The sequence below is a fragment of the Hydra vulgaris genome, chromosome 13, assembly GCF_038396675.1.
Source record: "Hydra vulgaris chromosome 13, alternate assembly HydraT2T_AEP".
Classification (NCBI taxonomy): Eukaryota; Metazoa; Cnidaria; class Hydrozoa; order Anthoathecata; family Hydridae; genus Hydra; species Hydra vulgaris.
Genome location: NC_088932.1, coordinates 18,809,694 through 18,837,108, shown reverse-complemented (window position 1 = coordinate 18,837,108; position 27,415 = coordinate 18,809,694). Strand labels below are relative to the sequence as shown.

The 27,415-nt window shown below is 28.6% G+C and overlaps 1 protein-coding gene across 2 annotated transcripts in view; it reads left to right on the top strand.

Annotated features, from left to right (window-relative positions):
• The window catches only part of LOC136090355 (uncharacterized), a 54,075-nt gene that overhangs the window by 12,445 nt on the left and 14,215 nt on the right, over nt 1-27,415 (top strand). For both annotated transcript variants that reach the window (XM_065816946.1, XM_065816945.1), the window contains 3 exons: nt 11,070-11,103; nt 17,719-17,852; nt 21,311-21,338. In XM_065816946.1, coding sequence (XP_065673018.1) covers nt 11,070-11,103; nt 17,719-17,852; nt 21,311-21,338 — 196 coding nt within the window. The remainder of the gene's footprint in view (nt 1-11,069; nt 11,104-17,718; nt 17,853-21,310; nt 21,339-27,415) is intronic.

Here is a 27,415-nt window from a genome sequence, read left to right as displayed (position 1 = left end):
TAATTAAAAAAAAACAAAACAGCAACAAACATTTGTTATAAAAATTGCTAAATAAAATTTTACTAATAAAATTTATATAACATAAATAACAAAAATTGTATAGAACTTTGATTGATACTTTAGAGATTAAATTTAAATCATTATCAGTATTTTGTTTATTTTTATCATTATCATGTTAAATAAACATAAATTATTTATTTCTAATATTTCAAAACCTTTTTTATTCAGCGCTTTTTTGAAATGTTAAAAGCTGTGGTCAAGTCATTAAAGTAAAGTATTATTTGTATGGTCATACATACATACATACATACATACATACATACATACATACATACATACATACATACATACATACATACATACATACATACATACATACATACATACATACATACATACATACATACATACATACATACATACATACATACATACATTCATACATACATACATAGATACTAGTAACCAGACTAGTCAATGGATAGACTTACAACACAGACATAGACAATTCTGTATGTTGTAATGGACACAACAAATGTTTAATTTTTTGTCCTTGTTGTGTCTATCAAATTTTTGATGGTGTCCTAAGATTGCTCAGTTAAAAAATAATTTTCACTTCATAAGTCTACAAAGCATAATTTTTTGTCTATTTGGTGTCTATGATTTTGTCTAAATTTACTTGATTTCATAAAACCAGAAATCTTTCATTACCGTATTATTTGAAGATTGTTATGCAGTAAATTTATAATATTAAAAAAATATTGAAATGACATCAAAACTCACAATGACGATCATTGCCCATGATTAATTATTGTTTAAAACTTGCGCACATATTCATCAATAAAATGAAAGTAAAAAACATTTTTCTTTTTCACTATTGTTTTATTCACAAACCTAAATAAATTTTAACACCTATTGGAATCTTCTACTTACTAATCCACATTTTATAAAGGACAACTCCTTGATCACATATTTTTAAAATAATTTTATTGAAGGTGTTAAAGATTTTAGTGACTAAGGAAAATTTTTTAAATGATAAACTTACCTTCAACTTTTTTGAAGTAATCCCAAACTGGAGAGGGCATTTTAAAAATAAATTTTCACGCACATTCACTGAGAATTGAAAAACAACTGAACTGAGTAATTAATGAACTTCAATTGAGCACAAAATAGTCCATTTTGAGGTTTTTAAATAGACATTAACTTTTTAATCAACAGCACACGCTGGACAAAAAATTAAAAAATGAACTTCTGTTAGAAAAATTGTATTTTTAATTTTGTGCTCGTTTTCAGTTTTTGAAACGATGCTGCAGTGAAAATTTAATTACTCGTTATAAGTCCAAATTATATATTAAATAGATCTTCTATACCTCATTAAAAAATCGAGATTGTTCATTTAGTGTCCGTTTTTAAAATGATTGTCTAGAAAGACAAACATTTTTTATAGACAATTCATTTTTGATAGTTGTAATTAAAATTGTTGCAATTAGTGCTTTGTCGAAATCTATTTTTGTCCTTTTATAATAAGTCCATTAGAGATTGTCTGGTTGCTAATACATACATACATACATACATACATACATACATACATACATACATACATACATACATACATACATACATACATACATACATACATACATACATACATACATACATGCATACATACAAATGTGCATACATACATACATACATACATTAATTATATAATTATACATAAATTATTTATTTCTAATATTTCAAAATTCTATTTCTCTATTCTCTATCTCTATAAATCCCAAATCCGGCCTTGTATGGAATACTGTTGCCATATCTGGGGTGGATCTTCTAATGATGCCCTTTCTCTTTTAGACAAGGTGCAAAAATGCATTGTAAACATAGTTGGACCTGCTCTTGCAGCCAACCTTCAACCATTATCACATCGTCGTAATGTTGCTTCTCTTTCTCTTTTCTACAAATACTATAATGTGCACTGCTCTAAAGAGCTAGCGTCTCTTGTGCCATCTACTAAAATTCATTCTCGTGTTACTCGTCATTCAATTAAGTGTCATCCTTTTTCTGTGACTGTTCCTAAGTGCTCCAAAAATGCTTATTCAACTAGTTTTTTTCCTCGAACATCAGTTCTTTGGAATTCGCTCCCTTCATCTTGCTTTCCTGATTCATATAATTTGCAATCTTTTAAATCGTCTGTCAATCGTTATCTTGCTCTACAATCTTCATCTTTTCTCTTACAGTAACTTCCAACTTTAATTAGTGGCTGCTTGCAGCCTTGTTGGAAGCGAAGATTTTTAAAAAAACAAACAAAAAAAAAACATACATACATGCATATATTTATACATACATACATGCATACATACATACATATGTACATACATACATACATATGTGCATACATACATACATACACACATACATATATACCTTGAGGAGATAAGACAATACATTAAGGAGATGGGACAAAATTTTTTGTTTGTGCGCTGTGCTTTATATTTTTCAACAAAAACCATACAATTTAGATTAAAATTATAGTCCACTAAATTTTCTTAGCAAATTATTGCAAAAACCATTACTTAACTATTAAATTAAGTTCAAGGCATCGGTTTTTAAATGTGACACTGTCTGTCCCATGTCACTCTGCATCAGGGTGAGGTTGAGACAAGTTTGAAACAAATAATTTTGAGCATTACTTTATTTTGTCTTTTCTACTCCTTATATAACATACACAAAACCGATTTATGTTTATACACAAAACATATTTATGTTTAAGCAAAATAAGATATCATTCTAAAAGATCGCTTGATGTTTAAATCGAGTCAAAATTACATTGACATCTCAGGGGGTAATGTTTTTGGTTTTTCTCATCTTTTTCTTCCTTTTTTCTTTTACATCTTCATAAACTTTCAACTAGTTCATTTCTTGTTGGTGTGTTAGTCAATACCAGAGACCTAAAGCATCTTCTTTTTGCACTTTTTCTTTTTGCCACCCTCTTACCCACTTTTTGTAATAACCTTATTTCTTCTGCTGTCTAATAGTATGCAGAAATGCTGATTTGCTGTTTCTTGTCAATAATAACTTCAGATACAATTGGTAATGATGTGAAGAGTGATTATGTTTGCCAATCAGATATATTACTTAAATTGTAAAACTCAATTTCAGGGTCTGTCTGATTGGATACATTAATTAAACTGACCGAAAATGTATTTTACCGTATTACATACCGGTTGAAAAATACTGGTAGACAAATTGGTTGATAAGGTAGAGACATTTGCCGGAATTAGCCAATCAGATACATAAGAACATAAAAAGTCTACATTATTGAAAACTATAAACAGTTGTAAGACTGGTTTCATCAATATTGTAAATGCAATCAGTAGAAAATTTATAGTGCTTCTGCCCACTGTCAAGGTTTTTGAAGAAAATATCTACATTTGCTAGATTGAAACTAGTTGTTCGACTAAAGCTAGTAGCTTCTGTAATGCAAACAAATAACTTTGTTCAATTTAAAAATAAATTAAACCATTCAGTTCCAGTTTCACTGTTTTTCCAGTTTTCTGGTAATTTAATGTCCTTTTTAATTGCATACTGATATGCAAGTTGCTTTCTTTGCTTCTTAATGTAAACTCCATAATGCATATTGGTTTACCAAGATATTTTGATGGTTTACCAAGATATTTTAAAAGTTCATCTTCTTGCGTCTTATTAAAAATATATTTATGTTGTTCATCAAAATATATTTTATTGTAAGAAGTTTCTTTATTAACATTTATTTTCCGCTGTAAACTTGACTTCAAAATTTTATACTCTTGTGCAGCTGCTTATAGTAATAATCTCCTAGATTAGGCAGCCATCACAATGGCTTGTATCGTATGAGCATCAAGCTTTAACCAATTTGTCACTCATTTGTGCACTTTTGGCATCTGAAAAAATATTACACATTTTTCACTCCATTATAAATTTTTTTTTTTAATTGCATTAACCAAAATCCAGATTAAACTATAAATCTTGATTCATTTTAATGAAAATAAAATAGTTCTATAATAAGTTAAAACAGCTCCACAATATATAACTTATAATGCGAATAAATTTAAAAAAGGTTATAGTAAAGAACTAAAAAATTAAACAAAGAAAATATTTATTACTATTACTACATTAATACTAATTGCTCATCCTGTAGTTTTTTAATTCTTTTTTGGTAAGCTTCTTTATAGATGATTTTTCTGGTTATATTTTTAATATATTTTATTCTCTCTATTTTATATATCTTATCATCTGCTGTCAGACTTTTCACCTGTTCTATTTTTTTGACTGTATAACCATTTGAGCTCCATAGTTAGAATATTTTTAGTAAAATTACAGGTGCAATTTATATGTGCTTTATTTTTACATCTTTTTGGCGAAGTGCACCCAGACAGAACATTCTTAAATAGAAGTTTTGTGTGAGGACATATGGTGAAGTCCATAAATTTATCTAACTTTGATACAAGCAACATTTTCTACTCTCTACCAAAGAGTTTCTATTTGATAATATTATGATTTCTCCCCAAAAATAATTGGTTATCGAAACTTAACGTTTGTTTTTCTTCTTTGAGCAAAACCAAGTGGAGCTAGATCGCTAGCAAGCTGTTAGAATTTTTGTTTTGGTGTATACTCTTTTTTTCTTTTAACAAATATCTTTTTTGAATAGCTGTGCTGTTTGCAAGCAAGTCACAAGGAATAAAATTTTTTCCAGGTCCAATAAACTCTAGTGATGGATGAATGTCTAGTCTTAACTTTTGATATAATTTATGAATAACAAGTTAAATAATAACAGACTATGATCTCATAAAGATTTTAAAATCTGTTTTAAAATTGGCACTGCGCTATTTATGAAAGTTTAATACATAAAAAACGAGTTTATTTTATATATAAATATTTGTTTTTATGTATTAGATTCTCATTTAAAATCAAATAGCCACACTCAGATCTCACATCAAAGAGCGCAGTGCTGAATCAATTTTTAAATATTCTTATATATACAAATTGAATTTTTATTTTATTGTATAAAAGTAGGGTATCAAGACGTTTTCTAATCATTAAGTGGTCCAAAGCAAACTTACCTTGAAATTTAATTTTACATAAGAATACACTTTTTCTTTACCTTAAATTGTACCCAAGTGCTCATTTATCTTTGTTTTCGAATGTGTGGAGGTTTTTCTAATATAATGGCATTATAGCCAGCACAAGAAAATTTTTAGATAGCATTAGATTTGAGCAGCTTAGTTAGATCTTTTTATCAAAATTGTTTTGTAATTTATTTATTATTTTATCTTTACAATTTTAAAATGATTATGATTACTATGTCCTATTTTATTTTTAAGCCATGTATATATCAAATCTAAGTATTTTTAATTTTATATGTATGATAAAACATGAACAGTTTTATAACTGGAAATAATTCTGGAAAACATTTGAAAATTACATGTGTATGTTTTTTTAAATGATAAACTGATGCAGAGAGTGAAATAGACTTTTTAATAATAACATATAAAAATGTCATTTGATTGTTGAAATGTTGAAATTTAAAAAAAATTAAAAATAAGTTTTAGAAAATTTAACAAGTTTCTTTTTTAGTATAAATCTATTGTAATATTTACAATGTTAAAGTAGATTATAGTGGAATTAAAGTGGGATATTTATGAATAAGTTTAAAACATCTCAAAGCAGAATATTTTGTAAATAAGCTTAAAACATCATACATATCGAAATTATAAATTTGTTTGTTATATATCAACTTTTTTACATTCAATAAAACTTTTTTTATTTAACAAAAGAAAAGAAGCAAAAATTTTACCCTGTTTGTAATCCTACAGGATAAATATTACTGTGAATGATTTTTGCAAAACATTTGAGTTTTTGAAGTTTTCTAAGATACCTGTATAAAAATACTTCTCATTTAATAGATTATCTGTTTTTTCAGACAATTTTCAAATGGTGTGTATTTAGATTCATAATTGCCATATAAGAAATTTAACTTTTAATTTCATTTTCTGAATCCCTATTTTTAAGTTAAGTGTGAAAAATTAAGCAATTTACTAAGTTGAGAAATTGACCATTTACTTCTAAGACTTAAAAATGTCAAACCAATTTAGCTAGTCGCTTTTCATAACTAAACATTTCCATTTGAGCATGATGTTTTTATGGCCCTGTGTTGAACTCTTTTGATTATCAAAATTTCTGCTAGATATGGTAGACTCCATGCTAAAGTCGTAAATTCAAGAAGAGTTCGCACAAAGGTAGTGTACAAAATTTTCTACATTTTACATCTCAACTTTGAAAGGCATTTTTTAATGGCTTTATTTTTGAACTTTTGTTAACACATACTTGTGTTTAATGTTTTTACCTTGTATCGGGTAGTAAAAAAAACCTAGCCTTTTTTCTAATAAACTCTTTGAGAGGTCATGAATCATTCCATTTAAATTCATAGTGTATATTTTATTAATTTCAAGGAGAACATTTCAATTGCCAAATCTCTTATCACCTTACATTTTTTGTAATTAAGTTCCATACGCCAATCTTTGCACTATTTTAAAATGTTGTCAAGTTCTGTTTGTATTTCTGCTTGTTTATTGAAGAAATCTTATGTGGTTATTACTTTGTTATCATCAGCATACATTTTAAATGTGTTCAGCACAACTTCTAGCAAGTTGTTTATGAATAACCAAAACAAAATGGGACCAAAAACTGACCCCTGAGGATTGCTACTGGTGACAGGTGTCCAATCTGAAACTAAATTACCAATAGTAGTTCATATATCTTTTGTGTTTTCCTTCAGCAAAAGCTTTTGTGAAGGCAAAATATATTAACCATAGCAGTTTACCCTTTGCAGTTTCATATGTAATGGTGTCAATAGTCTTGATCAGATTGTTGTGCATGAATTGTTTGGAACAAAACAGGTTAAATAAAAAAGGCTAAATAAATACTCCAGAATGTCACAAATAAGCTTTTCAAAAGTTTTACAAATTACAGATGTTAAAGATACTGGTCTATAGTTTTTGGGTTTATGTTTTGATCCTCCTTTATCAGTTAGTGGTATATTTAGGGTTAGGTTAGGTTAGGTTAGTTCTTTAACAAATTTAAAAATGATCAAAGTACCAAAACCTATAAAGCGCAAAAAACCATTGTCATCACCAAGTTCTCTAAACCTATCATTCACTAATATTCGTGGTCTTCGAAATAACTTTTCTTCTGTTGAGTCTTATCTCTTGCAAAGTTCGCCATACCTACTTGCTCTTGATGAGACTAATTTGAGTTCAGCTGTCTCATCTTGTGATCTTAGTGTTGATGGTTATCTTCCTTTAATTTGTAAAGACAGTATTCACCTGCTTGGCCTTGGCATTTAAGTGTAAGAATTCACTCATTTGTCAGGAAACTAGGTTCGAATCAACAGACTATTCTTTTATGTGGATTTGCTTAGCACCACTTCACTCTATCCCCTTTCTCTTTGTTTTATATATCGCTCTCCTTCATCTCAAAACTGCACTCATTTGATGTTGTTTCTGATCAAATTGACCAAGCCCTCTCTCTTTATCCATCAGCCAATATCGTTGTTGTTGGTGACTTTAATGCTCATCACACTCAATGACTTATCTCTAGTGTAAGTGACTTTGCATGCGTTAAGGCCCACAACTTTTGCCTTTCTCAATCTCTAAATCAAATAGTCAACTTCCCAACTTGTTTTCCAGACAACCCAAATCATTTACCTTCTCTACTCGATTTATGTCTTGTTTCTGATCCTAGTCAGTGCACAGTTTCTTCACATTTACTCTTAGGTGCTTCTGATCACAGTTTGATCTCTCTAAAACTATTATTTCATTCTTCTTCATCATCAGAATACCCCTATTATTGTACCTCTTACAACTACCTTGAAGCTGACTGGGTTTCTTTCTGTTATTTTCTTCATGATGGCCCTTGGGTAGAAATCTTTCGCTTTCTTGCTGATAAATGTACTTCTTATGTAACTTCTTGGATTCAGGCTGGCATGGAATCTTTTATTCCTTTTCCAATGGAATCTTTTATTAGCATTTTCGCATGGAATCTTTTATTCCTTATTCCAAGTCAAGCCTCACTCTTCTCCTTGGTGTACCTCACATTGTGCTGCTGCAATTTTCAATCGAAACCATTACTTCCATATCTATCAGATATCTATCAGGAAATAAGTTCTCCAGAAAACAGACACCCGTTTACTATTGTTAGAAACCATTGTGAAAAGTTTTTGTCTAACGCCAAAGCCAGCTATTCTCAGGTCATGAAATCTTATATTTCATCTCAAAAATTAGGCTCTCATGACTTCTGGAAAATCTTTAACAGTATTAATAAAATGGGCAAATCTGTTGTTCCACCTATCTTGTATGGTTTAGATTTTGTCACCTCCCCTAAAGACAAAGCTGAATTGTTTGCTAAGAACTTTTCATCAGTATGATCTCTTGTGTCCACTAGTTGCATTCTACCTGGTATAGCCGACAAACAGGTTGATCCATTGCTTGACATTCCTCTCTCCAGCTTCTGTATAAAGTGATTTCCTATTTAGACTCTTCTACAGCTTGTGGTTCAGACATCATACCTGTTATAGTCTTGCAGAAGTGTTCTTCGGAGCTGTTGTCTATACTTTTAAAACTATTTAACAAGTGCTTCTCAGAGTCTTGTTTTCCAGCCAGCTGAAAAGCGGCATCTGTTATCCCTATTTTAAAAAATTCTGGAGAGCGATCCAACTCGTTAAACTACCGTCCATTAGTCTTCTTCTTATCATAATCAAGTTCTTTAAATCTTTATTTAACAAACACTTAGTCTCTCATCTTGAATCTAATAACTTACTTCCTGATCATCAATATGGATTTCGATCTTCTTGTTCTACAGCTGATTTGCTAACAGTAATAACCAATAGGTTTTATTGCGCATTAGATAGAGGTGGGGAGGTTAAGGCTATCGCTCTTGACATTTCTAAAGCTTTTGATAAAGTTTGGCATGCTGGTCTTCTCCATAAGCTTTTTTCTTACGGTGTATCAGGGAACATCTTTAAGATTATTGAATCCTTATTATATTATAGTATAAAAGTTGTCCTTGATGGACAGCACTCTTCCTGTAACTTCAAGGGCTCCTTAAGGTTCTATCCATAGCCCTATATCTTTTTAATTTACATTAATGATCTTCCAGATATTCCTACATCTATGGTGACATTGTTCGCTGATGATACTGCCATTTATTCTTGTCTTGATAAGAAGCCAATACTCTCTGATTGCTTGCAGGGGGCATTTGAACTTGAAAAGGATCTCACTTCTGCTACAGAATGGGGCTTACAATGGCTGGTGAATTTTAATTTGTTTATTACATCAAGTGGTACATATTGCTACATATTGCTACATATTGCTACATATGATATCTTACTTAGATACATTACTTTTACACAGTCTCAATAATTATATTGAAAATTTATTTAAACTATATATTAAGTCACATATGTTTTATTATTTTTAATTAGTTAAGACATTTTTAAAGTTAATATAAACATAAATTTTGCCAATAAAAAGATTTAAAAAATATTTTTAAGTAAATTTAGTTGTCTAATAAATTTAGTGATTCTTTAAAAACTTTTTTATTATAAGTGATAAAAGTATCTGAAGCACTGAAGCTATTTTTCAATCAATAATTATTGCAATTTTAGCCAGATCAAAGGTGGTTAAAAAAAGTGGAAACCAACTGCAATTGATCTGCTTCAAATAGCAAACTATTTGAAGCAGATTAATATAAAAACCTTAAATTGGTTTTTTCTTATATTAATGTTTTCCTGTGCATTTTTTTTTGTGCACTTACAAATAATTGAACTGGAAAATTATTTTCAAATTTTAAAGCACATTAAGAAAATGCTGTTGCAAGCTTCAAATTTTCAGACTTTCGATGGCATTTTCTAATTCTGTCTCTGTAAATGTTCAGTTTTTTTTATTTAAGATTTTTTAACAGTTTACTGTTTGAAGAAATAAAATACAAATAAAATTTTGTGCATCAGTGAAAATAAGTTTCAATATAAAGAATTTTTAATCTTGTGTGGATTTTCATAAAAGTATATTCATAAATATAGGCTCATTACAAACAATGAGTTTATTAAAGAAAAAAATACCCAGGAGAAGAGGAGCCACCAGCCCTAGTCCAATGTCCAAAAAAAAAATGATGACCCTGGTAAAGCATATCTGAAAAGATGTGTTTTCATTTGGTAAAGTTTTTGTTTAGTGTTGATCTAATTGTTATACAAACTATGTATAATGGCTGATTTGATGTATTATGGTTGACTTGATGTGCCACAGAAATGCAAAAATACAAAAAGCTAATTTAGCAATTAGAAAAAGTAAAAAAATTTCAAGTCTGCTTCTAAGTGTTAGACTGCCTTTTGGTTCCACATCAAATAAACTTAATTCTTTTAATCAATAGACAAATCAACTTTTTTTAGTTTTGCTTTTTTTACGTCTGTAAAATAGAAACTAATGTTAAAATGGTTTTTAAAAAATTAAAATTAAAAATTGAAAAAACAGTATATAATCATAACTTAAAAAACATAGTTAATCAAAAGAATAGGTATTAAATGCACAAAAGTTATTTTAGCTGAAATTTAAAACATCTTTCTGATATTCTAAAAACAATTTTTAAAACTGTTGCATTCTTTGCAAATTTCTCTGAACCATATTTATAATTTTTGCATAAAATTACTACATGAAAATTGAGGACATCAAAATTAATCATGAAATAGTTCTGATTTCTTAGATATCTATTAATTTTTAACATTAGTAGAAATACAGTTATAAAAACTCACGAGTTTTGAGTTTTTTCAGCAATAAATTATTTATACACATATTTTTTTTAAATTTATATATATTTTTTTATTTATTAATAGTAGTAAAATAAGTTAAATGATTAATAAATCTTATTTTACTTGTCATTTGTTTAAATTTTTTATTGATGATTTTACTTGTCATTTGTTTAAATTTTTTGTTGATGGTAGTGCAAATTTATATGACTTTGATTTATTTCAATTCATGATTCAGGTAAATTATCCTGTTCAAGACAATCAAGAATTAGGTTTGTTCTAAATTATTTGTTTTTTTATTTTTATTTTATTGTTATTTATATTAAATATATATTCCTTTTTTATTGCTTTTCTAAGAAAAAAATTTATTATAAAGTTGGGAGTTACTAGAAAAAAAGAATAGAGTTATAGGGCAAGGAAACGGTTGACAGAAGACTTAAAGAGTTGAAGAATGTATGAGTCAGGAAAACATGAAAATATGAGAGTTTCAAAGGGTTGAATTGCTGGGAAAAAAGCTAGATGAATAAAAGTTTTTGATACAGTATAGAATGAGACTGATGAATGACAAGTCAAGCGAGATTGAGTTTTAGTTGATTGAACTAGAGATGATATCTCCTTTGAGCAGTGGCCATGAGAGTATTTGTAGAAAAGAGAAAGAGATGCAACTTTACGACGATGGGAAAGAGGCTCACGCTTAGCAGATAGACCGAGTCCAACTATGTTTACAATGCGTTTTTGGACTTTGTCTAGAAGAGAAAGAGCATCATTAGAAGAACCAGCCCAGATATGACAATAGTATTCCATACAGGGAAAAATAAGAGCTTTGTAAAGGTAGAGAATGGAATCAGGAGAGAGAAAATGACAAGCACGATAAAGAGAAGCAATCTTAGCAGATGCTAATTTAGCAATTGATTGTATATATAGTTTTCATAAAAGGTCAGTAATTATGATAATTAAAGAAGAAGACTCAGAGAGAGGGTTGCCATTCATCAATATAGGAATGTCGACAGTACTGCGATAGTTGTTTGCAGTAAATAACTGAGTTTTGTTGGAGTTAAAATTTACAAGCCATTGTGAGCCCCAATCTGTTACAGAGGTGAGATCAGATTCAAGATTGGCTGCTTGTTCTAAGCGATCGAAAAGAGAAGACTTTTTGTCAAGGCTGTTTGGTCTTTATCTTTATATTGTTGCATTTCTTACACTTTGCAAATTGATTTTCTTTATCACGCGGAAAATAAAACCACACAAAACTTTCGTCAACACCTCATACACCGGTGCTGAACTCTTTGAATACTTTTTGAGATATTTTATGTTTTTCTGGATATTAAGGTGATTTCAGATTCTTAATTTAAAATGCATAAAGTTTTTTTAGTAAATGTAATTATGATTGCAGTTAGTTCTATAACTTTACATGGCATACCATTGGCAAATTACACTGTGAATAACTTTTTATAGTCTATTATCTTGATGTTTTTACAAAATTAAAAATATTTTTAAGTTTTAATTTTCTTTTAGAAATTTTCTATTAACATTGCTTTTGCATTAGTTAGTACAGAACTCAAACATGTGTTCTACCATAGTCATAAGAAATAGATTTCTTATGTCTGTGTATTATGTATATATATTAAATCTATTTCTTATGAATCTACATTTAAGCTAGTGATGTAATGATGATTTTTTAAATCAGTGCTTTGTAAATAAAAAAAAGACAAAATTTTACTTTTTTTATAAAAAATCAATTAAACAACTTATTATTTTCTCCATCCCAAACTGTTTAGCGAGCGTGATTTTAAACTCTCATTACAAGATGAATGAGTATTGTTTATCGCGACTGGAAGTTTTAAATATTTCATTTACTTTTGTGTTTCAGGTAAAGAGATTATTGCATCCGCTATATCAAAAGCCCTCTACATTTATTTTTAATATCGGTATTAAGCCAAACCAATACCGGTATTTCGGTACTTGAAACAGTCTGGTAATATCGGTATTCCGGTTTTGATACTACTGGTATTAGTAGCACTACTTATGATCAGATAGAAAATTTTAATTCTTTAGCAACAAGAAAAAACTTGTTTATGTGTTACATAAAATTAATTAATCTTTAAAAAAAGTTAATGGTAGATTACAATTTGGTAGGTCCTCAAAAGGTTAAACTGACATAAAAGGTTAAAATTAGTTTTATGAATCATTTTATATGATTTTTTATCTATATTTTCTTTATTATATTAGGCAAAACATCTAAAATTTAATCAATGTTAAGTAAAAATTTACATTATTTAACAAAGTTGGTGAAAACTAAAAAAATAATTTTTAATTTTTTTTCATCGTTATTATTTTATTATTCACTTTAGTGTAAATAATTTATATTACTTTTAAAGTCTAATAGTTTAATAACTTTATAATGAAATAACTTTTTTGTTTTCTTAAAAGTAGAAATAAAAATGCAGCCTAACTAATTACCATCAAGATCAAGGTATGAATATTTGCAACACAAAGTTTTAAAAGCATAGCAGTATGCAGTACATAGCTTGAAGATATCCTCTTTTATTACCATTAAATATACAAACATAATAAGAATTTTTGATTAATTTCAGTCATATTTATATCTGAAATTTAAATATTATTGAAAATATTGCCATTAAATTTAATAGCTTAGATGATAAGTTTTTAAAAATTTATCAAAAAAACAAGTTTTTTTCAATATCTTTACTTCCAACAAAGCTGAGAGCAACCATTATTAGAGTTAGAAATTACTGGGCGAGAAAAGATGAAGTTTTTAGAGCAAGGTAACGATTAACAGATGACTTCAAAGATTGCAAATTATATGAATCTGGAAAACAAGAAATCAAATTCCGAAGGACTTATGTTTGAGGAAAAAAAACTAGACGAATAAGTGTTTTTGGAGCACTTACAACTACAGTCACAGTAAAAGAATGAGTCTTAATTGAATGACGAGTAACACGAGAATGAATTTTAGTAGATGGCTCTTGCTCTATAAAACAGTGCCCATTATAGTATTTATAAAAAAGAGAAAAAGAAGCAACATTAAAATGAAGTGAAAATGGTTGGAGGTTGGCTGCAAGAGCAGGTCCAACTATGTTTACAATGCATTTTTGCAACTTGTCTAGAAGAGAAAGGCCCTCATTTAAAGATCCACTCCAGATATGGCAACAGTATTCCATACAAGAACAAATTTGAGATTTATAGAAATAAAAATAGAATCTAGAGTAAGAAAGTGGCAAAGAGTAAGAAAGTGGCAAAGAGTAAGAAAGAGTAAGAAAGTGGCAAAGAGTAAGAAAGAGTAAGAAAGTGGCAAAGAGTAAGAAAGAGTAAGAAAGTGGCAAGCCTGATAAAGGAATCCAACCTTAGCAGATGCTATTTTTCAAATGGATTTGATATACGGTTTCCAAGAAAGATCGGAAATAGTAGTTAGTCCTAGAAGATGAAGGGTAGATGATTCATCGAGTACATTACCGTTCATAAATATAGGAAGATCTAGATTATTGAAATAACAATTAGCTAAAAAAATTGAGTTTTATCTGTGTTCGAGTTCACTATCCACTAAGAGCCTCATAGTGTAGAAGAAGTGAGATCCTTTTCAAGCTCAAATGCCCCCTGCAAGCAATCAGAGAGTGTTGGCTCCTTATCAAGACAAGAATAAATGGAAGTATCATCAGCGAACAATATCACCTTAGATGTGAGAATTTCTGGAAGATCGTTAATGTAAATTAAAAAAAGTATAGGACCGAGGATAGAACCTTGAGGAACCCCTGAAGTTACAGGATATGAAGAAAAGTGCTGTCCATTGAGGTAGTTAGATGAGTCAGATTGCTCTCCAGAGTTTTTGAAAATAGGGATAACAGAAGCTGCTTTCCAACCGGCTGGAAAGCAAGACTTTCATAAGCATTGTTAAATAGTTTTAAAAGTATAGATGACAGCTCCAGAGAACATTCCTGCAAGACTATAACAGTTACATTGTCTTAACCACAAGCTGTAGAAGAATCTAAGCAGGAATTCACTTTAGATACAGAAGCTGGATTGACATGAAGATTTAGCAATGGATTAACCTGTTTGTTGGTTATATCAGGTAGAACGCAACTAGTGGAATCAAGAGATGATATTGATGAGAAGTTCTTAGTAAGCAATTTAGCTTTGTCTTTAGGTGGTGTGACAAAATCTGAACCATACAGATTTGCCCTTGTTATAGATACGGTTAAAAATTCTCCAGAAGTCAGTTTTTGATATGATATACAACCCTCAGAATTAGGGTCGGCATTTGGCAATGCCGACCTAACTACCGACCTGAAAGTGTTTGAGGTCGGCAAAAAATTGCCGACCTCGTTTCTATGTTTTACGGTTAGACCTTTGTATCAAATAATTTTTGCCGACCTGATGCCGACCTCTAAAAGATTAAGGTCGGCAAATTATTGCCGACCTCAATTTTCCTAATTCCGAGGGTTGGATATACGAGATTTTGTAACCTGAGATTAGCGAGGTTCGGCATTAGACAAAACCTTTTTACAACGGTTTCTAGCAATAGTAAACAGGCGTCTGTTTCCTTGGGAGCTGTTTTGCTGGTAGGTATGAAAGTAATGGTTACGATTGGAAACTGCATCAGCGCAATGAGAGGAAAACCATCTAAAAGAGTGCTTGACTTGGAATTGTCTAGAGGATTAAAAGATTCCAATGCAGCCTGAATCCAAGAAGTTACATAAAAAGCACATTTGTCAGCAAGAAGATGAAAGGTTTCTACCCAAGGACTACACAAAGAAATAACAGAAAGAGACTCAGTCAGCTTTAAGGTAGTTGTAAGAAGTACAATGATAGGGGGATTCTGGTGATAAAGAAGAATGAGATAATAATTTTAGAGAGATCAAACCATGATCAGAAGCACTTAAGAGTAAATGTGGAGAAACTGTACACTGACAGAAACAAGACATAAGTCAAGTAGAGAATGTAAATGATTTGAGTTGTCTGGAAAGCGAATTGGAAAGTTGACTATTTGAGTTAAAGATTGAGAAAGGCAAAAACTGTGGGCCTTAACGCGTGCAAAGTCACTGACACTAGAGCTAAGTCATTGAGTGTGGTGGGCATTTAAGTTACCAACAACAATGATATTGGCTGAAGGGTAAAGAGAAAGAGCTTGGTCATTTTGATCAGAAATAACATCGAAAAAAGTTCAGTCCTGAGATAAAGGAGTGTGATATAGAAGAAAGAGAAAAGCGATAGAGTGAAGTGGTGCTAAACAAAAGCACATAAAAAATAGTCTGTGGATTCAAACCTAGTTTCCTGACAAATAGATAAATTCTTATGAATGTAGATGTCCAGGTCAAGCATGTGGCTATTAGAGTCCTTACAAATTAAAGGAAGATAACCATCAACACTAAGCTCACCAGATGAGGCTACTAAACTCAAAGTAGTCTCACAAAGAGCAAGTAGGTCTGGTGAACTTCGCATAGAATAAAACTCGATGGAAGAAAAGTTACTTTGAAGTCCACAAATATTAGTGAATGATAGATTTGGAGATCTTGGTGATGATGTTTTTTTGTGTTTTATAGTTTTTGGTACTTTAGTCATTTTTAAATTTGTTAGAGAATTTAACTGAAAGCACAGATAGTACTCAGTACACTATTAAATAGTCCAAGCAATTGCCTCATTAATATTAATAACCAGAACCCTAACAAATGGTCCTAAATGTGACCTTGACAATGCACCTCAAAAATATGAACAGGGACACCATCTGTGCGCAACATGGCACTGTTATTACTCTGATATTTTACAACTGTTGATGGAATCAGCCTCTCTGAAAGCTATCACAGAGTTCGGAAACCTGACTACCAATTGGCCTCTGAACCATAAAAAGTTTTAGAGCTGTACTCTCATTAGGAGATAATGGAATGAGTTGCCTAGTCATAAAAACAGAGACACAAGCAAACCCATGCACTGAGTCAAGAAGATCAGCATTCAACATCTTAAACTGGAAACAGTGATTATAAATACATTTACGCCAGCCTAATAGATGAACAAGGGGTGCAAGGCTGGTCAACAGATATAATCTATTTACCCCTTAAGTCTTTACCTAGAAGACCTTCTACAAAACAGTAGCCAGATGTGTCTGCCCAAGATGAGTATTTTTATCAAGACACCATCTCTTGCCTTTACTCAACCAAGAGCCCCATAGAAGGTGGTGCTTTAAGTCGGAGTTGGCTTCTCCTAGCTTTTGCCTAAAAAAGCGTATCCTACTAGGCAGTGTGACATGAAGCAGGTTCTACTAGGTTACATGTTACCAGTAGCAGGATAACCTGACTTGATAGACTGAGAGAATAACCTGACCTGAGAAACTGACAGGATAACCTGGCCTGACAAATAAGTAAACAAAGCACAGGGTTTTTAAAAGTAAAAAAAGCCAGTTGATTCTCTACAGATACCACTATAAATGTACATATAGTTTTTTGAAAAGTATATTATAATAAATTAGAATTTTTACTAAAATAATTAAAAGTGAAAGTAATTCTTTCAAAATCTTTTTAAACAGCAGTTTTGTGGATTTGGTTGAATTAGGAGGTCAAATTTTATTTTTAGATATGATGGCGTATTTATTTGATTTTATTTCTTTTATATTTCTGTCATAATTTTTTATATTCCTATATTTAATATATTCTTTATATATTTATTTTTGATATTTCTACATGTCTTATATTTTTAGATATTTATATTTAAGTAAATGAAAATTTTAAGAGTTTTTTATATTTAAGAATTTTTAAGATTAATAAATTAAAAGCTTTTTTTTTTTTAAAAAAAAAGTTTTTTTTGAAAAATTGTCATAAAAATTGCTTATCTTGTTTTATTATTATTGTTATTATTATTGTTATTATTATTATTATTAGAATTGGAGTCTGAAGATCTTATAATATCTCAGGAGGCAAGTTTATTAAAAAAGCAAAAATTAGATGATTTTAAAAAGGATTTAGAGCTCCAGCGTCATTTAGCTGATGAAAATGATGGTAAAATATCCTGTAGTGTAAGTTTTTTAATATGGTTTTGAAACTGTTTTTATAATTCATTTCATATATATATATATATATATATATATATATATATATATATATATATATATATATATATATATATATATATATATATATATATATATATATATATATATATATATATATATATATATATATATATATATATATATATATATATATATATATATATATTTGTTTGTTTTAAATTGTCACTTTATTCCAGGCAGTTTTCCAAACTAAGTAGGAGTAAAAAAAGAATAAAAAAAATTAATTGTTGTGATGCACCAAGGTTAAACAATCATGAATTAAAATATCTGGAAATATTACTTATCTTCTATTTTTCTTTTTTGGATGCTCTTAAAGACTTTTCTTGAAAAGTTTTTCAGAAAACATGGTGCATAAAAAAAGGGCAGCAAACTCTATTTCTGTACTTCATTTTCTTATTTTTTTTGACAGATTAAACATCTTTTATGTCATTTCCTGTGACAAGGTTAACTTTTTATAATTCATTATATATATATATATATATATATATATATATATATATATATATATGTATATATATATATATATATATATATATATATATATATATATATATATATATATATATATATATATATATATATGCAACTAGCGCTTGTCAAGAGGCACATTTTATGTAATTGTGTTTCATAAAATGTGCCTCTTGACAAATGCTAGTTGCAGAAGTAATTTGAACAGGGCTTTAGTACAGAAAAGCATTTTTTGCAAGTGTTAATAGCAATCAACTTCTTGGTATCCTGATTTATTTTTACAAAATTTTATAATAGATTTTACTTTAGCACTACCTTTTTTTTAACTTCAATCCACTTTTTTAAAATGAATACACAATACTCTATGGCGACTTTTTGTTTTTTCTGTGAGAGTTTCTATGAAGTAAGACATATGCATCTTATATATTTGATACTTGCATGGCATCCATAAAATAAGGAGGATAAACCTTTACACTAAGCAACTGAATTGCTGAGTGTTCAATTAAAAAAAAAATAACAGCATACTAGTGTTACTGTTAGTATCACTTAAAGCAGGCAAACAGTTGATTAATATTTTATAACTTTTTTTATTGTAATAAGTTTATTAGTTCTATTGCCATGCTCCAGTTCTATTTTACAGTTAGACAACTCAAAGCAATATATCATATAATTCTGAAACATCAGGAGAGCTGATGTTCACAACCTGTAAGTTGCTGATGCTCACAACCAGTAAGTTGCTGATGCTCACAACCTGTAAGTTGCTGATGCTCACAACCAGTAAGTTGCTGATGCTCACAACCCGTATGTTCTATGATTACTCTAGCAGTATACTTTATTTTAATTTATATTTTTACATATAAATTTGTAATTTAATAAATATGCCTATATATATTGTATGTTAAATATTATTATATTATTATTAAAGTGATAATAATAAAATATTAAAATTATTTGATTATAAATAAAAATTATTTTTAATAATGAATGATGTAATAAAGGTTCACAATTGATTTTTGCTGTTGGAAAGTCATTTGTTTCTATTCTAGCTCTGTAAGCTGCATCATCTTCTACCTCAATCATCATCTTCTGCCTCAATCATCGTCTTCTACCTCAATTATCATCTTCTACCTCAATCATCATCTTCTACCCTCTGGATCATCTTCTACCTCAATCATCATCTTCTATCTCAGTCATCATCTTCTATCTCAATAAGCTTAAATTTTAATTTTTCAAATCTTCAATTTTCTTTATCTGGCCTTAAAAGAATTATAGATCATTTTAAACTACTTCAAAATCAATTTTTTAAAGTATTGAAGTGTAATTTTATTTTGAAATCTCTACTTTACTAGTATACTATGTTTTCTCTTATTGTTTTTATTGTTAACATTTTCATGTGTTTTTTTAATAAAGTCTTTTTTTGTCTCTGAGTAAATAATGCAAATAACCATTTTATTGATAAACAAATAAGTTTAAAAAAAAGAATTTTTTTAAGTTTACTAATTTCTTAACACTTTTCTGAACATAATTGTTGACTAGATGAACATATGGGTATTGACTAGATGAAAATATGGGTATTTTCTTTTTTCTACTGACCAAATATCAGACATTAGAGGGTATAGCTATATTTTTGGAACACTCTAATAGGTCTTTTAAGGAAATGCATGTGGTTACACACTTTGCCTGAAAAACCAAACTGAATTGAAGCTAAAATTAAAAAAACCAATTTGTGTACTGATAAAATATTTTGACGAATGAGGAAATAAAAAAAGATAAACATAAAAAGCATTTAAAAAACTATTTTTTAAAGTCATTATTTGTATGCATACACAAATAATAACCCCACCGTTGAAATAATATTTGTAAACAAAATAAATTTAAATAAAACAATCTTTTATTTGTTTACTATGTTAGCGTAATACTCTAAATGATAAACCATTTAATAATTGAGGTGTAACCGTAAAGATAAATATTGAGTGCATGTTCAAATCCTTCTATTTTTTTATTTTTTACATTTTTTAAAGTGTTTTATTTACTTAGTAGATACACAAGTAGAAAATATCAAAGGTTTATTGTTATTATGTAATAAAGTTTTGAAAAATATAAGTTTGGAATAATAATAGTAAGCTTTGAAACTTTTGAATCTTTGATAAAGTGTTAAGTGAAACGCCTAAAAAATATGTTATTTTTATAGTTTTATTTTTTTCGAGTTTATCTTTTTTTTTTTTTTTCTTATTAGTTAAGATTTCTTTTTTTTTTTTGGTGGTTTTTTTCAATTTTTTTTTGTTTTTTTTTCAATTTTTCAATTTTCTATTCTAGTTTTTTTAGCTTTTTTTTAAAAATGCTTAAATTGACAAAACATGCAAATGGCCGTGGTCAAGTTGTCAAAACAAAATATGGGTGATCAAGTAAGGGGTGCAATCACACATATTTCCTCAGAAGGCCTACCCTATACACAGGATACTATATACACACATACAATAAGAAAAAAAAAATCCTGATAATCCAATCAATAATTTTTAATACCTGAATAAACTGTTGTCTAAATAAATAATACTAGTGATGTTTTGTACTTTTATTGTCATAAATTTATTGAATTTCATTTTTTAAAAATGTTTTGGAGTTTGATAAATTTGAAGACCAGTAATATTTCCAGATAGGTTTGTGAAAACTGCAAATGATATCATCCTTATAAAATTCAAAAGATTTCAATCCAAATATTTGTAAGTTGTATGTAGAAATATAACAACTACTATGGCTCTCATAATTCAGCTCTATCAAAACTTTCTATAATAGATCATATATAAATATAACAATTATAAAGTTTTATTTATTTTTAATGTTTCTTTTAAGATTTATGTTTTTAAATATACTAATTTTTTTTATATTTTTAAATGCGTGTTCAACTGATGACTAATAGTAAATTTAATTTTTAGGAGAGTTTGAATAAAAAAAGTTGCTCAGGTAATTTTGGTTTGGTTTGCTATATTAAATTAAGAAACCCAGTTCTAGAATATTTTTTTTAAACCATGATTATGATGCTGGATTTTTTCAATCTTGTCAGTACCATGATTACTCAAAGAAAATTTAAAAAAATAAATTGAGAATCAAAAATTTGTTTTTTAGTAAACATTATAAGTAAAATTTTAAATTTACATAGTAAAAAATAACTTTTTAAATTTTTGTAACATTTTTAGTTTTAAAGTTCTCTGTTAAGTTTTTAAAAGTTCATTAAATGATAATTGAATTTTTGTAATTTTCATAGAAAATTCTTTTAGATTTTATGCTGGTTAAGGGTTATTCAGGGCTTGTGATGAAGCAAGCGCGATCGCGCTCCGCTCGTAAAATGCGCCCATAAACGGTATTTTCAAACGTTCTAGGCGCGATAAACAACGCTCGTTCAGCTTATAACGAGCATATAAAATAACGCTCGTCCAATAGTTCAAGATTATTTTTTTATTTTCATAAAATATTTAAAAAAGATTTTTATTAAAGACATTCTGTTATCAAGCAACTAATTTAAAATATAAAAAGCACAACGTCGTTCTCTTTTGCACTAACGTAATGAATGAGCAGTTTAAAGTCGTTATCGTCACTAATTTCAATAATGGATTGTGCACGTGGAAACACAATGTGAATACAAAAATGCGCAAATAAAATAAGAATAGAAAATTAGAAAACCATTATAGGAAAATTAAAACTGCGGAGTATTTTTCTTGTGAAAATATCAAGTAAAATTTATTTGATTTATTGTTTGTAATATTCCACACATCGTTTATAATAAAAATAAATATTAATAATATAATAATTTTTAAAATTAGTTTTTGTTCATAGTATAGATTTTTTATTAACTATTATTTATTTTAACTCAAATTTAAAACGATTCTGTTGTTTAGAATGTTCGCAATTAAGGACATTTGAAAAGAAAACTAAGTAATGATGTCAAAATTTATTAAATGAAAAGTTATTATTCTTATTTATTATTATTTCAAATTATTCTTGTGTTATATTTTTAAGATAAAAAAACGTAATTTAAAAAAGAAATTTTAGAAAAAAATTAAATAATTAATTTGAATAAAAATATCAAGAAATATAAAAACCATTAACCGAAAATTAAGTTTACAGAGTATCATTTTAAAATACATATATCAAAACAACAATACATATAGCAAAACTACGTCACTAAATTATACTTCAATGCTAAATCAATAAGAAGTTGCCTTTTTGTTTGATATTATTTTTTTATAACATACATAGTTAAAAATAAAATCGTGATCTGACAATATACAAGAAGTTTGGAAGTATAAAAATCTCTTTCGTTAAAGTAGTTTCATAACTGTGATACTAATTCAAACATTTTTTGACGAAAGAATTATGTAACAAATAAAAAAAGATATAAAAAATAAAAAGCTTTTTATGAGTATCGCCTTTAGCAATTTTCATGATCACGCTCGCCGACGTTATCTCGAGCGCACATAATCACGCCCGATGAAAACATATTCTAATTTTACGAGCGCGATATAACACGCTTAACGATTTTTTTCATCACAAGCCCTGTTATTCATATATTAGGACAGGGGAAGGGTTAGTGGTTTTGCAGCAACTTGTTACCAGGACTTGTTAGAAGAGTTGATTTTGATTATTAACATTGATTGTTAATATCTTGATTTAACTTTTTCTTTAAGAACTTTTCTTTGACACTTAAATTTTATCTTTGGCTTCAGATTTTTTTTCCTGAACTTTATGAGACTTGACCAGGTAATCATGGTGATGATTCTAATCTTGTTTATGCTTTTAAAGTTTGAGATCTGATTAAAATTAGTTTCAGTTTAGTCTTCATTGATTTTGGATAGGTATTGAAAAAAACAAGACATACGAGACTGACACTTGTTTACATTAAAATCTTTAAATTTATATCACAATGGACCAAAAAGACCACCAAGTTTTATGTTGTGTCAATCAAACCAAACCTTTTTTATTTAAGAGTATTTGTTTTATAATAATAGAAAAAATTGTTTTTAAAATATCGAAAGTATATGTAAAGGTTTACAGAGGAGTCTTCCACCATAATTTTTGTTAACAACTTGTCTTTTGAACTTATTTCATTTTGGTTTGACTTCAGAACGAGTTGGTTCTCTGCGTTGTTCATCAAACTTCGATAAGCCACAATTGTGTTATTCAATAAAGGTTGCACATGACACAAGAGTATATGCACTTTCCAATTTATTGAATGCTTTTTCCCAATATTTGCAATTTTTTGAGCAGGTTTAAAAGAATTTTAGTATGGCCTGTTGGTATCTGAACTCAAGTGTTCTACCAAAACAAGAATCTTTTACAACTTTAATGTCTTTCAAACATTGAACATTTGGAAGAAGATCGGGAAACTTAGATAAAACAACTCTTTCTAACTCATCAACACACTTAAGTATCTGGTTTGAATAATTCCTGTCTCAACCTCTACCTTCATACCCTCTCTGTAGAACATCACTATTAAAAAATTTAACAAATCCTGATCAAAGATCAACATCCCAGTGTAGTTTCTATTCCTATCAGGGATCCTGTATGAAATTAGATGTCTTTAACAAAAACAAGATCTTTTTTTAGTTTGCTATCAGTAATGTCAAGGAAGTTGACCTGGAAAATAACAATATTATAATCACAACCCACTCCAACTCTTTAACTCCGAAACAGGAACATTGACAAACAAGGTATGTTGTGGAAATTGAACTTAGAACTTCTTATTTATGCAACCAAATGCACAGCCACTACACCACTACCGCATTGGGTTTCCACCAGAAGACAAAATTAATTTTTCCCCTTTGGCAATTTCATTAGTCTTCATTTTTTCTTTTATTATACCAGACCCAACTTGCTCTGCTCGCAAATTTCCTAGACTTGATGCTAATAAGATCAGATTCTCAACTGCAGATAAAGATGAACAGTGTAAATGTGTAGTTAAAAAACATTTACTACTTTATTTGGATGACATTTGAGTTTGAAACTTCTTTAGTATGAATTGTTGAAGAAGTTGCTGTTCTTGTCATTCAATGTCCCCCATTCAATCTCGAAACAAATTTAAAAGTTCTTTTATAATTATAATTATATGTATATATTTTAGGTACTTTATATTTTGTTTAATGTAAAGTCCCTGAAAACATACTTTGGCAGTCTTTTCTCCCCATGAACCTCGAACAGCTTTTCCAATCCTCAATAGGTAGAGATTTCTCTGACATTCAGAATATTATTAACTCTTATATGTTGTCAGAAAGTTTTTTCCGTATTTTGTTGACAAAAAGTAAAAATTAAAATGCAAGACTGGAATTTTTTTTTTATTAATTGATAGACTGCCTGCCCCAACCAAACCCTCAGTCGATGTAGCAGCACTCCCTTACGAGTCAGGCTAAAAGATAGTAGATATAGCAGCGCTCCATTGCGAGTCAGGCTATTTGTCAGTCGATATAGCAGCACTCCGTTGCGAGTTAGGCTATAAGATAGTTGATGTAGCAACACTCCGCGCATGATTTACAGTAAAAAAATAAAAATAAAAACATTTTATTAAAAAAAATAAAAATAAAAACATTGTTTATATTGTTTAAAACATTCAGAATGTTTTAAAAACATTCAAAATGTTTTTAAAAACATTCTGGTCAATTAAATTTGCGTTTTTGCGGTTTTTTAAAAAAAACGATTATTTTGTAATTAAATTAATGGTTTTAACTTTCTGACAACACACAAATGTTGGATGAAAGTCAAAAGTAATTAAAAGTGACGTATGTGTTGGCGTAAGAATCATTTTTTTATTTCCGTACTTCCCAAATGCAACAATCTATATATATATATATATATATATATATATATATATATATATATATATATATATATATATATATATATATATATATATATATATATATATATATATATATATATATATATATATATATATATATATATATATATATATATATATATACATATATATATATATATATATATATATATATATATATATATATATATATATATATATATATATATATATATATATATATATATATATATATATATAAATATATAAGTATGTATGTATATAAGTATGTATGTATATATATATGTATAAGGAGTGGCCATTACTACAAATAAATCCTAAAATATCCTAATTTTTTAAAAATATCCTAAAAAGACCTAAATTCTCCTAAAATATACTTGAATTTCAAAAATATTCCTAAAATATACTAATTTAAACTTGTTTTTTGAACTTGAAGTTTTCTTTCGAACATTCAATTTAAACTTTCAAGTTTTTCAATGAAATTTTTGAATTATATTTAAATTTCAGAAAAAAAGTTCTCCTAAATAAACTAATTTTTTTGTTCGTTTTTTCCAAGTTTCCCTGTAAAATCTCCTAAAAAATCCTTCAAAATCTCCTAAAATCTCCTAAGTATTTTATTTTTTATTTATTAACTCAAAAAAAGTGTGGCCACCCTGTATATATTTAATTTTTTGATTTGCATTCGTTTACATCCAGTCACGGTTTAATTGAAGTGTCGCTAGAGATGCTCTGATAAATAATATACAGCTTATCCAGAGATTACATAAATATGATGACCAAACGTTGCAGATGGGTAGGTGACAGCTAAAGATGATGACATGACATTCATGGTAGATCAGCCAAAAATTGGCAACTCTTACTTTTTTTTCACTGTGTGAAAAAAAAGTAAGAGTTGCCAATTTGATTTCAGGAAACTCATTTATTGAAGTGACTGCCTCACAATTTAAGAGAATTGATCTAATCTTGTACTTTCTTCCACACTACACAGTCTAATGATAGCTTTCTCAATGTTCTCATTGAATCATGGCCTAAAAACCCATTGTTTAAACAGGCCAAATACTTTGTTGTTAGGTTGTGCAGATCATGACATAGTGTTGATCCAAACATTCAAAATAAATAATCCAATTATTAAATCTGATGTTTATTCGTGTTGCTACATCGACTGACAAATAGGTAGAACATGTGAGGAGTGCTGCTATATCTACTGAAAAATAGGTAGAACGAAAATAGCAAGAAGTGTTTCTACAATGGCTGAAAAAAAGTAGAACGTGCGAGGTATACTGCTAAATTGACTGACAAATAGGTATAACATGTGAGGAGTGCTTCTACAGCGACTGAGAGTTTTGGTTTTAGAAAGCAATCTATCAAATAAATAAAAGATTTTTTAAACTTTTTTCAGATTAAAATTTTCACTTTATAAATTATCATTTTTATGATTTCAAGCAAAATTAACATTTAACTATTCCTTTATATTTTATTTCAAGAGATTTATTTAGATATTATGAGATACTATAAGATTTATTTTATTATGTTAGTTATATTTTGAGTTTTTTGAATTTCAATAGTCTTGCACTAATAGTTTAATACTTTATATAAATTGTTGATATTTTTACCCAATAAAAAGCTTGAAAACAAGGTTTGACTGTAGAAAAATGATTTGCAATATTCACACTGTGACAAGAAAAATATTCAATGGGTCAAACAGCAAAAAAATTCAAGACTTCAAAATCAACAGTTTGGAACTTTATAAAAAAGAAGAAACTGGAAGTGTGATCAATTGGAAATGAATCAACAAATCGGAACATTGTCGAATTATATCTGCTATGGAAGACAGAACAATTACAATCATTAGTAAAAAAAATGGATTATTTTATGCTCCAGACTCCTTTTCTTCAACCAATTAACCTTTGAAATAATATAAATGGGCTCCGGTATCTGTGACAATGGTAAAAAGGTAAAATTGATTGAAGCAGGGCTTGATGGCAGAACAACTGTGAGTAAAACTTGCCTTTAGCCTTAAAATAAAAATAAAAAACTGGAAACGTTTTCTATAGACCAATTAGTTGAAGTTTCAGAATTTTGGTTCTAAAAAAAAGTTCTTTGTCAAAAGAAAAGTTGGAGAACAGATGATAAAACAATGTGATTTGCCAAATGTGAAACTTGGTGAAGTAGTGTCATGTTTTGGGGCTGTTTTGGACGGAATACCCAAGTG